This window comes from Argopecten irradians, chromosome 9 (assembly GCF_041381155.1).
Source record: "Argopecten irradians isolate NY chromosome 9, Ai_NY, whole genome shotgun sequence".
NCBI lineage: Eukaryota > Metazoa > Mollusca > Bivalvia > Pectinida > Pectinidae > Argopecten > Argopecten irradians.
In genome coordinates, this window is record NC_091142.1 from 10803680 (window position 1) to 10819260 (window position 15581).

Here is a 15581-nt window from a genome sequence, read left to right on the forward strand (position 1 = left end):
AATACCATAACTGCACTGTGATATTCTCAACATATCCTTCTGAACTCTTTCTAAATTAGGGTTATGGCAAGTGCACATTTGAGACATATTTTAGATCCTGGCACGTGTCCTGTGTCACATAGATATAATAGATTGTAATTTGTCAAGTGAACTTAAAACATATAATTCTACCGATAACCATGCAGTGAGTATATATATATAGATGAAGTGACCTTGACATGGACAGAACGTTTAAGTGACAAAAGTAATTGGACAGTTAAAGTCATATCTATTTAATTTTCCAATTGTTTTACATAAAATTATATACCATATGAATATATGTAATGTGTGGCAGGAATTTAAGGTTGCCAAACTGTGTTCAACCTCTATTGTTTGTATATATACATAAAATGTTTTTTAGGTTGCAAATCAAATTTTTATTTTAAGTATCGTCAAAAACTGTACATCTGAATGATCATCCACTTTTGAACATGGAAAAAGTCTTGAAGTGAAATTCAACATGTCCCCACTGAAAAAACTGCCGACCTTTTTAAAGTGATTCTTCTGTGAGTTCAAGCGGTCTAACAAATTGTATAACCGTAATACATTTTAATACAGACATGAAAACTACCTCACAAATCAGTGAGATCTAACGTTTAATGGCCATGGAACCCCAAATTACGGGTCGAGGTGACATATCCAGCTGAATAATAGCTACCTGTATTAAAATACCTGAGCAATGACGCTGGGAGGGCCAGGGTGAGGAGATCTATATGTACTAACTGATATACTTTAGGTACTGCACTACTATCACCTACCCTGTTTGTTGTACATATGGTGGTATAGGTCAACTAAATGGTGTAAATGTTATAACACTATATCAGAATCATTCTACCTTGAGGACAATCCAATGAAATGACAATCCAAGGGTTATCTCATTTGCTCTGGATCGTTCAATTCATGAACATCTAGCATGAGGCTGGAAAGGGTTAAAGTTGCCTCAGATCAAATATTTTTTCAAGATTTGAACAGATTTTGTTTTATCAACAATACCGTAAAATATGCCTTAGTGACCACCTCTGTATAAAGACCACCTGTTTAATATGACCACTAGGTCATCTGGCAATATGTATGTGCATGAATTGTATTAAAAACCTTTGACTGTTTGTTTTGGTTTGTTAAGTGTTATGTCCAATTATTGTACCACAGCCATGTAAGGACGTGTCAGGTTTGATGGCGGAGGAAAACCAGAGTACCCAGAGAAAAACCACCAACCTGCAGTGATCAGAACCAGGCAACTACCCCACAGAGGTGGAGAGCTTGTACCTTTGACTGTACAGCTGATCGAAAATGATTTTAACCATTTTCAAGCTATCTGAATTTGAAGACCACATGAAAACTGTCACTCCTCATTGTAGTGTAATGATACCAGTGGTAAATACCTGATGGTTATGATACAGCTATAGTACTCCATGGCTAATGTTTCCGAGGAATTCCTTTGAGTGAGGTAGCCAAACTACATAGTCATTATTGTAAAGGTCACATGAAGGTCAAATGGTTGATGTTTTAAGGTCAAAGGTGATTGGTCTGCATACTGTTGAATTCTCATCATAATCTTATGCAACAATTTCTAATCAATTGTATGTTACTCTTTACATTCCTTTCATTAGGTAAAGATACTTGAATTAATATATTTATATGGCATTAAGAGTAATAATTATATGATTCTGTTGGATAGAATTTTCAGAAGAAAACTTTATATTTATCAGTTATCTGGTTCACCTCTGATGTTCATATCTATACGGCTGAAACGTTTCATTGTGAAATTATTTTTGGAAAACAGGGCTTAAGGTCAGCAGTGTTAGACCCCAGTAATATGCATTTGTTTTTATTAGTTTAACGTCCTATTAACAGCCAGGGTCATGTAAGGATGTGCCAGGTTTGTTGGTGGAGGAAAGCCGGAGTACCCAGAGAAAAACCACCGGCCAGCGGTCAGTACCTGGCAACTGTCCCACATGGGATTCGAACCCCCATCCCAGAAGTGGAGGGCTTGTGGTTATATGTCGAGACATCTTATAACCACTCAGCCACCGCAGCCCCTTGTAATATGCATAAATTCAAACACAATACTCTGATCATGACTTAACCAACATATTTTTGTATTTTCACAGCGACATCATTTGCCGTCTTCACACACATAAAGAGTTTTAATTTTCATAATTAAATTTCTCGATCAGACCATGTCTACTTGACCTCTTTTATGGAAACACTTTCGCAGCAATTTATTTTTGTGATTTATTGTCCTTGAAATACACAAAAATTAATTGTATGCAAAATAAAGTTGGTACGTGTGTATTTTTACTGTACCACCTCCTCTCTTCCAAGACCCCCATTCACACTTTCACCAGTTAATGAATCCTTGAAATTACACAAATGTTTTTATAAGTTCTTCAAATATCAACTAACACTTTTTCAATGGCTGTTCTAGACTTTACATCACTTTGGAAATGTGTGTCATACTTGTAGGAAAAAAAGGCCCAAACATGCATGAATAAGTGCAGATATTCCCCCCTGATACAAACGTCACCCCGAATCCGACCTCCGACCTTTGTGCATTCAATCATGTAATGCTTCGTGACCCAATAATAAATGTTAGCAAAGGTCAGCGTTTTTGTGTGTACTTTAAAATTATTGCCGATTTTTTTTGTATTCGGTGCTGTTATCAGTTATTTCTGATCGCTGTATTGATTGATTGCGAATGTGTATCTTGATGACATGATTTGTCAAAGAACTGGTATGTGTGTGGCATGTCCCTTGATGTATAGTATTAGTACTCAAGTGGAGGGCGAGTAGGGGTAGGGGTAGAGGGTTATCGTGGGGGGGAGGGGGTTATGAGGGATAGACATGTGTGTGTGGGGATGGGGAAGGGAGGGGTCTAATTCGTCAACTTTACTGGGAAAAATAACTTCTGTAATTGCTAGTGTTGTTTTTTTGTTGATTTGTACTCCAATCAATGATCATGATTTGACAAAGATTTGTCTATTTAAATATTATATTATTAATACTGTTACCATATAATGCATTGTGTCCTGTCCTGCTGCTGCATCCCGCCGTACCCTGTCTTTTATATCATATTTTAGAACCTGTAGCATTTATACTGTAGTAAACACATTTCTAGCCTTTCAATTTAGCTAAGACATCATGTTATTGAAGATTTACTTCAACTTTGCAAAATTATTTTTTTTAGATTGATTGATATTTTGCACTACATTAATAGTGTAAAGAAATTCATGGAAATCATTTGATCATATGAAGTGAAATCCATGTTTTCTGATTTAGATAACTTGGTTGTTTATGAGCGAGATAATTTGTTTGTATTTCATTGATCAAAGAAACAACAAGGATACAGTCTAAGACAGTGATTATAAAGTCCAGAGCTTGTCAGAGCAAATAAATAAATCACGTGTAAATGAAGTTTTGGGAAGTGTTTGTATAAATTTGAAACCATGTTTCTGCACTTTGTCAGATCTTGGTATATCTGATGTGACATATCAGGGGAGGTTTTTAGTGGATTGGGTGTGGGAGAGTGTTAACAGCTGCTAGGGAATGATACATAATTCTTAAAAATCAGGATATCTACGTATTTGATATTTGAAGGCGTAGATACAGGTATATGATTTTAACATAGTGCATCTTTCTTTGGTTTTTATTCTGTCTTTGTATATATCACAGTGTCGCCTCCCTATACACAAATACGGAATGTATTAATATAGATAATTCTGTATATATGACAGAGTAATATAATTATACCTCTTGCGGGTAGGTATTGATTGTGATGTCGCGTGTGATGAGCGAAACTCCATATTTTTCAGAGAAAACAGCTTGAATTAGCTCATAAAATACATGTAATGACATCATAATCAACGCCTACTGACAAGGGAAGTAACTCTGTAATTTACAAAGACAGAATAGTTTTAACCCCACACTGATGTTATTAATGACCCCATCCATATCTCCATCCCTTATAAATACATTCAGATCAAAGTTTTATATTAAATAAATGATTAGAAGATTAATTATAAACTGGATTAAGACAATAGAATGTAGATTGATCAATAAAAACAGTAATCTTTCACCATAAGAAAACTTCAAACCATTTTATACATTGGCCATACAGACCGTTTGATATCATATGGGGAAAGCGTCCCCCGTTTTGTGGTTGAAAGTAAAAAAGTGACCTCTTGCATATAGGCTATTACTGATTGGCAACTTTCCTGAAATTAGTGACCCACAGCTTGAGGTGGATTGTGTGTTAGTGACAAAAATATTACTGAAAAAGTAACTCTGTGTTTCCCATATCAAATTAGCCGTTATCTATATCATGTAGAACTCAGTATGTCCCATCCTGTCTTGTCCTGGCCTGGTTATTATACAAGGAGATATGGAATACTGCAGCCTCCCAAAACATACAGACATTCCAATCCACAATACTTAAATGACCTTAGCTGCTGATATGATGTTAAGCCTATTATATCCTGAACCTTCTCATCTGCCTGCATATAACATTTTGGCGTCACCAAGATTCCATAAAGAGGCAGGGCCATGTATATATATGTCTTACAAACATTTCTCTTAATACATTAAGAATTCAATTACTAATTCCCTGCCAGAGAATGCACTACAGCTGGAGATAAAAGTGTAAGGTATGAGATATCAAACGTTCAAAAGATCATCTGCATGTGCATGTTTAAGGCGTACACAACTTGTTGGTTGTAAAACGATTTCCCATGATGCAATGGGCCAACAGCCACATGGGAGGTGAAGAGCTTGTCAGAAGGTTGATCAATAAAAAAAATGAGGCGGACTTCAGAGTTCCGGGTTGTTTGTACCAGCGACAGAGATGAATGTTTTTGGTTTGGCTTGCGTTTCTGAACTAGTTTTTGTTAGCCAGGTGGCCAACATCTTTTTCTACATAAACATCTGATTTTTAGAGTGAAAAAAATCACTATGTTGTGTTTTACATTGCTTGGAAGATTTATGTTTGATCAAGTTTTTCTAGTTTGTCAAATCAAACCAATATATATAGTCAGTCATCACCTGTGATCAATTTTCATTGATTAGAACTAGTCTTTACTTCATAATTGACCTAAATCTGTCCATACATATTGAATTTATGGATTAATGATCACAAATATGTTAAAGGCATTTAGAATTTAAACTCATAAAATTTATAATGTTACCCACTCACTATTTTCATCAGATTTAAGGTAAAATATATATATTGTTACCCATTATCTTCATCGTAACCTGGAGTTTATTGATAAAGTCAGCTTATAATAAGAGTTTATTGATGAATTCAGCTTGGAGTTTATTGATGAATTCAACTTAGAGTTTCTTGATGAATTCAACTTGGAGTTTATTGATGAATTCAACTTGGAGTTTATTGATGAATTCAACTTGGAGTTTATTAATGAATTAAACTTGGAATTTATTGATGAATTCAACTGGGAGTTTATTAATGAATTCAACTTGTAGTTTATTGATGAATTCAACTTAAAGTATTCATCTTAGAGTTTATTGATGAATTCAACCAATTCTTTAAGTCACGTAGTACCATGTCTCCATATATTATTTGGTTTGGTACTGAAGCGATATAATAATATGATAAGGTAGTGTGTTTATAGGTGTGATGTTTTAACACCATGATAAACAGTGCTGTAGTTCCAGTATTAAATACCAATCACTTGTAAAGTTATGATATTCTCCAGAATTACAATTCAAGGCCATGTGAAGTTTAGTGCCTGCCTCCCCTCTGAAGATGTATCTGATAGTGTTTTGCCCAGAGATTTGAGACAGCACTAGAGAGAATGTATACATAGGCAATATATCTATACAATTAAAGAGAAACTTCAACCTCTGTTGCACTCACAAGACTTCATCAAATGAAACCAGCCTAATTTTTCTTGTAGAGGAAAACATTCCACATGGATAAACAGCTGGTGGTCCAAGAGTTGCACCACTGTAGGGGACACTATACGCCTGCAGGATAAAGTGAATCTCAACACTGTATGGGATCCTATTTACTTTACACTCTAGGAGCAACATATTCCGTCTTTGCATATTATAGAGTTATCAGCCCTTGTTGGTAGATATTGATTGTGACGTCATTATCTTGGGAGTGTTATTTTCCCAAAAACGTATGACGTTGGTCAGAATATGAAATGTCATGCCTTAATAAGTCTCACACAATACATTTGAGATTTCCTTAAAAACAAATTGTCAATTATTTCGAAATCAAACACGATGATAGCTGTCAATGTTCAAAAGGGGTTTTAATTTCTCTGTAGAAATCCAAAATGGCCACCATGGCCTTGAAAGAGGTCAAAACTTTTGAAATCATATTTAGATTTCAATGAGAATTGATGTAAATAGATTCTGTGGGACTCTGGCAATGATGGAAGTAGTTTTGAAGAGGTCTAGAAATATGTATACTAGTTCCGTAAAGTAGGTAAAAAACTTACAAAAAATAAAGCAATGTGAGGTATGTACAGGTCACGGTAGGGAGTCTTCCCTGACAAAAAATGTTTGTGTCCGATTCCAATCTTTGTCAGCTTCAGGCTAGGTGATGTACAGGTTATGTCACAAAACCTTAACTTTCCACCCGGTCCTTTCGCCAACTGGAACTTTTTGTTAGACCGCCAAGCCGTTTGATGGATAGTCCTTGTCGGACATGTTTTAGGCTGTATCAGGTGAGAGGGACCAGTGACAGACTTGATGCATGGATGTGGAAACCCGACTAGAGATGGAAATATCCTTATTACTGTAACATAAGGGATGGGCAGTGGTAGACTTGGTCTTCAATTAGATAATACTGTCTTGTATGATCGATTTTAGGGAATTTTGTTCTCGGGCAGCTGGCATGCAGATTTTAGGAATGAGAATGGCATGAGTACAATGTACTGGAAGTTTTTAAATGCCTTTAGACTTTGAAATCCTTCATAATGTAGCTATAGGGTCTTGTATTTATGTGATAAATAGCATCTTAAACTTTGTTGTAATAGTTTCAAATAAGATTTTAGGAAACTTGTCTCAAAGCTATACATATATGGTATAGAAAGTTTAATGTAAAATATATATATAATATATCAATCAATCAATTTTATTTAGAAAAAAAAAAAAAATATAATATAAAGATATACCAGGCACTTGTTATGATTAGTTCTCCGGTATTGTAATTAGGAAGCGGGAGAGGGTAGATGTGTGGCTGGGAGCTATAGGTTTATGTGGAGTCTGGTCACCTGTCTGTGTCTTCATTTGCCCATATATGTCCATCTGACCTTCCTTGCCTCTACTTTATTTCCTATATATACCAAAAGGTATTAAAATTCATCTAGGCTAGGGGAATATAATCTTATGTCACATACAGTGGAGGATTTCTGTTCATTTAATTAGCTTTTTATAATTGTCTTTCAATAATAACTCTAAATATTTCCTTGTGAGGTGATATATCATAAAGAATTAATACATTTCTTTGATTTGTATTTGATTTTACATATGATCATATATATATAAAGCAGATCTTTAACAGGACCGCTTTGTGATTTTCCCCTGCTATAGTTTTCTTTGCTGGGGACATTAGCAAACAGACCCTGGTGATCGTAGTGAGGCTTCAACAAACACACGATTCCTCAACACTGGTAATTAGGGACTGACAAGGAACTATGTCATGTTCAGCATTCAATTAGCACCTCTTTATAAACATAGACATACACCTACCTTTACTCTAAATATGGGACAGATCTGAGTTGTTCCTGTTCTGATTCCGAAATAAAAGAGCCTATTGATGTCAACATTCCCGCAAAACGTCGGAACAAAACTTGCGATATCAATACAGTCGTTGTCACTATATAAAAAGTATGTGTACACACGGTAAAAGACTTTCTTGGATATGAAATTATTCTGAATTATTTCACTTCAAAAAGATTCATTATTTTCATTCGGGTACTTCAAGCCTGAAATTATGGTTAAGTTGTCCTTTTAAATATATTAAGTGAATTAAAATGTAAAAAAGGTACACCGTTTTATTTACATTCACAAGGCGTAGAATAAAGTGTTCGAAATGTATACAGCAAACATCTGGGTCACACTGGCACCATAGATATACAAGGACAAGGTTCTTGGTTTGTTGATAATTTTCTGAAGTATGTATTTGTTTATTCGGTTGTATTCACTCTTAACAGCTCTATCAGAGGTGTAGGCTTGTATACGTTCAGAGAAAAGATTTGAAAGTCTATCATGGACTGCATTATGTGAAGTCTTCGGATCGGGACGGATGTACTAAAGATCACGGGGATAATTTCTCTCAATAAAGTGACTTGTAAGAAGGTGGTTTGTATATGTGAACCACAGATAGGATACACATAGACATAGAGTTATCACAGTCGACAGAGTGTCTCTGTCCGTCAGGCCCCGATACAATATTAAGTTGTACACCCCATACTTCAAGACACTCTACATCATGATAAATTAGGTAGAGAAACAAACCACAGCTTCTAGGACTTTATATCTATGATCCAAGCTCTAATATCATTTACTTTTAACATCCTGGTTGTACAGTCAACAACTTTATTAATAAATCATTGATTTTTAAATATTGCCATTTTGGGGTCACATGGGTCAAACACTGATCATGAGGTCATGACCTTTCAGCAATAGAAATGGATATCAGATACGGCTTTAGTAATTTATGGGCATAAAATGTTCAGTTCTCCTAAGTAGAAATGATGAAGTTATGAAATTTTGAGATTCGAAAGTATAATCAAAGGCACTGTTACTATTAATTCAATTCTATTAAACTTTTTTCCAAGTCATACTAATCAATCTTTGCATATTACAGAGTTAGCTCCCTTGTGGGTAGGTATCGATTGTTACGTCATTATTTTGTGAGCACAATTCACGTCGTTTTCTCCAAAAAGTATGATGTTACGTACGCTCGTAAACACATGGCGTCATAATCAGTACCTACCCACAAGGGCAGATAACTCTGTTATATGCAAATACAGATTGACTAATAACACTTGAAAGTCTATTCTTTGTCATCTGCTCTATATAATACTAATATTGATATGTACGATATGAATGTTGTATGATTATTGTGATTAAAACTACATCATTGCAATTGATTGTCTGAATTAATTTCACTGAGAGGACACGGTGACAGAGTGGTTTAAATTATTAAAGATGTACAATATATATTATATTACCATAAGTCCTCCATCTCTAGGTGGCAAGATTCAAACCTGGTCAGTTGTTTTTCTCTGGGTACTCTGGTTTTCCTTTGCACTTTATAAGAACAGTAGACTGATTATTATTTCTTCTGATACTAATACTATCTATTGGCAACAAACTTCTCAAAAGTTTCTTCAGATAACCATTTTATTTTGTCAACTTGAATAATTCTTCATGGTAAAACACAGTTAAAACAAATCTCTAGTGCCAAGGTACTTGTTATAAACATAGTTTGTTATACACATATTGCGAACAATTTAATTTTAGGAACCTTAATTGATGGGGAATGGGAATTACTAGCTTATAACCAGAAATGTTGATACATGATGAAATTAAAGCACTGGTTGAAATAGAGTAGTTCAGAATATAGGACCTGACTTGTTAGCTAACCTAACTTTATCTTAACCACTTCAAAACTCCTAAACATCAACTTGTAGTTTGTCTCTATCAATGTTCCAACGAAAAAAATCTTATAGGTCTCAGTTCAGTAAAAGTTGACCTTAGTTTGTCTATAAATTAGCATATTTTTCTTCTTTCTCTTTTTGTTTTTTTTTCCTGAACCCCAGGAGATATGTAGATTCCTCTAAATCAAAGACTAGACCAGTCCATTATTAAAGTTCAGGGGTGGATAAGTTAAATATGAACATTATTTCTCATGTTATTCTCATGTTATTCTCAAGATTTAGGTTCTTCTGATATACTTAACCCGGGGCCCTAGACATGCTTTGTGAGTCATACTGCACACCCATGTATGTTGAACAGACCCTTAGGGACCCACTCTAAATATGGATCTATTAGATAGACCCTTATTTGGGGGCCACTCCATATTTGGATGGTGCACATGCAAGCATAATAAGACAATTAGCAAAAACAGAGAAGTTGGTCATGTCAGTGTGATTTTGGGCCAAACACGGGAGGTCTAGTCAAGTGTTAATGCCCTTTACGAACCAATACAAAATATCACCTGTGAGGTTAGTCAATATTTGAAGTCCTGTTGTTCACTTATGAAATTGAAATTGCTGGCTTTTTAGTGTTAGATAATGGGCAATGACTCTTTCTGTCAACATCGTTTGTAGTGTTAGCTATTCACATCAAAAGGCTGTGGTGTGGCGGCGCTGTCGGAAGGTTGGACACTCACAAGAGGGTTAGAGGTTGGAAATGCAGTCGTTTCTATATATAGATATAGTGGTTCTATAACCTATGTGTCCGACATCTGGTGTGTTTTCATACTGTTTATAAGTTTGGGTTGAAAATGCAGTTTTATATAGAAAATGTTTCTACATCACCTCTTTATGTCAAATATCTTTTGTAATTTTCAAACTTTTTATAAAATTCCTTTCAATACCTCTGTTAAAAAGGAAGAAAGAAAAGAGAGAGTTTATTGGGGGCGTGTTTGAAAGGTACATGTATATGGTTTTTTGGAGCAGGGGGGCTTATTGACTACGTAGTGAGTAATAGAGATAGAGAGAGAGAGGCTTGCTCGATGATATTGAGGGCTTGTTGGAATATGGAGATCATAGGATACAGAGGGACTTGTTAGACGGATGGCTTGCTGGAGGGGGGAGGAGACATATTGAATGAGAGGGGAAGGACTGGTTCACTAAATGGACAGGGGGCTTGTTGGAAGAGGAAAAAGGACAGGACATGTTGGAGAAAAGAGCTTGTATTTGATGGATAAATTGAAGACTTGATTGAGAGAGAAGGGGCTTGTTGAAGAGGGTGATTGTTGCTAGAGGAGTGCTTAAATTAAAATTACATTACCAGGAATACAAGATAGAAGCCTATATCTATATAGCTAGCTAGTTACAGCTAGATCTCATTGAGATTGTGTTTCAAGAGCAAACCAAAAAATTTCAGAAATTGAGATTTTATTCACTATTTAAATTCTTTTCATATATATGAATTAGTTTAAAGTAGTTTCATGACATCATTATATTGTAATCTATCTCAATTTTGAAGTTAAAAACATTTAAAATCTTGAGTTTGTTCCTTTTAAGAAAACTGAATTAGAGATATTAAATTTCCCTGTTTGTGAAACTTTGATTGATGTTTGTCTACATTTGTATTGATAAGTGTTTCAATTTATATTCATAAGTCGGAAATTTAAAGCATGCGGTTCAATGCCGTATACATTTGATATACCTATGAATACGTACTTGGATTATGTTATAAAGAGTTTTTTATGGAATTTCAATGACACACTAATTTGCTATTTGCTTTTGAGGTTTTTTTGTAACCGAAAGAAGTTTTACAAGTATTTAATGTTGTTTGTCACATGGGATAACATGTAGACTTTACAAACCCGACGGAGATCATTTGATCTACCTGTAAGCTCATGATCAATTCCGTATATACAAAATTAAATTTCGTTTCATTTTGAAGTTTTTATGAAAATGATCTAGTATTAGCACTGACAAGGTATGTTTTACATTTAAAATTTGTGAATATTTATCACGAATAAAAGACTAGATATATGTAATAGGCGCTATAAGAAGTCTTTATTAAAGGTAGCATCTTTTAGTCAAGCTTGCCAATATTTTGTTCTCTGTATGCATTTGGCTTTAAAGCGTGAGGTTGAGAAAAAACTAGCTTTTGTATGTGTAAACTGTTGTGCAAGTTGTACAAAGATCTCGGTGTTAACAGTGATGTATCAATGCAGAAGAGGGACTTTAAATTCCCATGGACTTCTGTAGTGTTTAAACAAAGCTATTCAATATTGACTGTTAACGTTTGAAGTAAGATAAAAGAACTGCGATCAGATTGCACCTAGACATTACTGGTATTTACTTCCGAGGGAGAGATTAATCTAGGAACGATATAGGCTGAAGATTTGTCACATGAAAGATGATACACTATCTATTATCTACTGTTTTGTAGAGTAAAATTTCTTACTCACAATATTACATTACTAGATTAGGCAAAAGAGTGTTTGTATTTTGGATAAGTCTTGACTTTAAAAGTTAAATATTTGACTTGTTAACGCTTTTAGATTGACATTTCAAACATTTAATTGTTAACCTGAAATTTATATCTGCCTTTTTAAATAGGGGAATATTTCTGTACATTTTGAAGGTCCTGCATATTTATGCTTAAAGGTGTCCAATTGTTATAATAAGCGCCTGCCCTTCACCTAGCTATAACTTGCACTATGAATTCAAAATCTCTGTGAGGTGTAGTTATGAGCTCCTGAGGTGAGTTGTTCAGGTTTTTCCCCAGGTACTCTGGATTTAATTCATTTCCTACATCTGACATATCCTAAAATTCATTCACCCTGCCATCAATTACACAAGTATAAACCGGACATGTCAATGATGCTATTTATATTGTATCTGTTGGAGTTTGTAGGTTTGTATATGGTACTAAATATCAAGTACTATATACAAGTTTGTCTTTAAGTCTTTAGTTATGATGTATTCAATTGCTTTAATATTAATCTGTACACAATCAATTGCTGTATATTAAGTATGATGTGTGATACTTATTTGAAACTTAAGTCTTAACCATCTTTTCCCATTGATATTTTCTAGCTCCATCCCATGAGTATCTGCAATGAAAACCTGAATGAGAAGCACCTGTATGGCTGGGTAGGGGTGATGAAGCTCGAGGCTGTACTCTCCAGGCCCTGTATGTCTCTATACCAACAGGTAAGTCATACCTCTGATTAAATTACAAGATGAAGAGCATATCATGTTATTAGATGACACTGATGGCGATATAAGATATGGAGTGATGGAAGCAACTGCCACTAGGTGGCGCTGATGACATAAGATGTAGATCAGCCGTGCGTTCCATTTGCGGATTCGTACCAGTTGCACTGAAGTGATACGGCACCGCCAAATGGAACGCGTTTGGATTTTTCCATGATGGCGGCACCCATATGAAAGATGCGCTTCGAATATAAAGGTTAAGTATTTTCGGTGTCATTGAAATAAAAATCATGAATTTTATCGATATAAAACGCTTGCCTTTTTCCAAAGAAACATCCGGTTCGGTTCGGCTGGTACAGCGCGTTCCATTACAGATACAGCGGGTTCGTACCAGTTGTATCTGCAAATGGAACTCACGGCAGGTAAAAACTCTCACTAGGTGGCACTGATGATGAATTGACAATGGGGTAATGTATTGCTAGTAGCAACTGCCACTAGGTGGCGCTGATGATGAATTGACGATGGGGTAGTAGCAACTGCCACTAGGTGGCACTGATGATGAATTGACGATGGGGTAATGTATTGCTAGTAGCAACTGCCACTAGGTGGCGCTGATATAATGTATTGCTAGTAGCAACTGCCACTAGGTGGCGCTGATGACATATGTTGCAGAGCAGGTAAAAACTCTCACTAGGTGGCACTGGAGATTATCTATTGTTACCCAGGTATACATTCAGTAGAGGAGTGTCGGTTGATAAGGCCATAGTCAGGGAAGCCAGATGTCGAAGGAGACTGTAACAACACTCACAAAAACTTCTCAGTTTTTAACGGATCTCTGTACAAATGAGTTTGCACCCGTTGGTTCCACACCCGACAGTTACACTGTACATGACCTGGCTGCTGTGGTTACCTAAGATCTGAGCATGCCTGGCCCTGTGATACTCTCTGATACTATCAGCTGTGGTGAATGTCGATAGAATTCCTCATTTGTGGTGAATTTCTGATAAATCTTGTATTTGTGGTAAATTCTTGATAAAATTTGGTATTTGTTTATCATCACAAAGCTTTTACTTCTTACATATGTAAATTGCATGTATAAGTACCATATAATGCTCATATATACCATAATCATAAATAGACAAACCTGTTTAACTTGAAGCCAGTTGATCATGAACTTGGCTGACCTGTTTAACTTGAAGCCAGTTGATCATGAACTTGGCTGACCTGTTTAACTTAAGCTTGAAGCCAGTTGATCAAGAACTTGGCTGACCTGTTTAACTTGAAGCCAGTTGATCATGAACTTGGCTGACCTGTTTAACTTGAAGCCAGTTGATCATGAACTTGGCTGACCTGTTTAACTTGAAGCCAGTTGATCATGAATGACCTGTTTAACTTGAAGCCAGTTGATCATGAACTTGGCTGACTGTTTAACTTGAACTTGATTTAACTTGAAGCCAGTTGATCATGAACTTGGCTGACCTGTTTAACTTGAAGCCAGTTGATCATGAACTTGGCTGACCTGTTTAACTTGAAGCCAGTTGATCATGAACTTGGCTGACCTGTTTAACTTGAAGCCAGTTGATCATGAACTTGGCTGACCTGTTTAACTTGAAGCCAGTTGATCATGAACTTGGCTGAAAACTTCAGTAATCTTAAGTATTCAAATAAAGTATACTTTAGTAAAACGTTTTTGCCAGGGTTAAAACAGGGTATTCGCCCTGAAGATAAATTTGGACTTTCCTTGATGCAAAAGCTACAACAGCTCATTATTTGGGGGTGAATGAGTTAATTGGGTTTGATGAAGTTTACAAAATAGTTTACACAATGCAAAAACAACCTCTGTTCAATAAGACCACTTTCTCAGGATCCCAAATGGTCAATTTCATCACAATTCAACCTGTGTATAAAGACCACCTGACTATATAGACATTTTTCTTGGCCCTTGGCCCCTCGGGAGGTCTTTGTACATAGGTTTGACTGCTCAACATTGTGATATTGGATCTTTCCTTTTCTCTTCAGTCTTAGTAAGATTCCTTTACAGAGTCTGCTTCATTGTGAAATAGAACGTAAAATAAACCCAAACAAATCCTTCTGACCGCTGGCCGTTATGTAATAATTAGTGGTAGGACCCCGTAGCTCTGTTTTCTGTGTGGTTTGGAACGTGAGACATATTGGTGTGTTATACTAGTAAATCGGGGACAAAACTATGATGATTGCTATCAACTCTACTCATGTAAGCTTGATGCAGGTAAGATATATGGCCAAATAACATGCAACGGACCAATTAGTTACACAGGGGACACAGGTATCGTAGTAAGAGTGTAGGAGAGGTAGTAGCTTACAGCCTGTAGTATAGTAACATTAAAAAGGTGTTTGGAATAAAGGAAGATATAGGATGGCGCTGGAAATGGGAATCTTTATCATATAGTGGTCCGGCCTGTGATAATCCGGACACCTATAGTCTGAAAAACTCGCAATCAGGATAATTGAATATTACAAACAAATCTTGTTATGACCACTCCAGGGTTTTTGCCTTAGAATTGTAGTTGAACAATATAGGTTTCTTGAGTAGTACAATCTCGGACACAGCTAGGATGTGCGCGATATGTGGAGACCTGGGTATGAATTCTTCTAGGGTATTTAGTTGTAGCACGGCTTTCCCTGTTC

General features: G+C 35.8%; 1 protein-coding gene across 1 annotated transcript in view; it reads left to right on the top strand.

The window, feature by feature from the left end:
* The window catches only part of LOC138331427 (E3 ubiquitin-protein ligase ZNRF3-like), a 56288-nt gene that overhangs the window by 28680 nt on the left and 12027 nt on the right, over positions 1 to 15581 (top strand). Inside the window, exon 2 of the mRNA XM_069279031.1 lies at positions 12795 to 12911. Within this exon, the coding sequence (XP_069135132.1) occupies positions 12795 to 12911 (117 nt within the window). The remainder of the gene's footprint in view (positions 1 to 12794; positions 12912 to 15581) is intronic.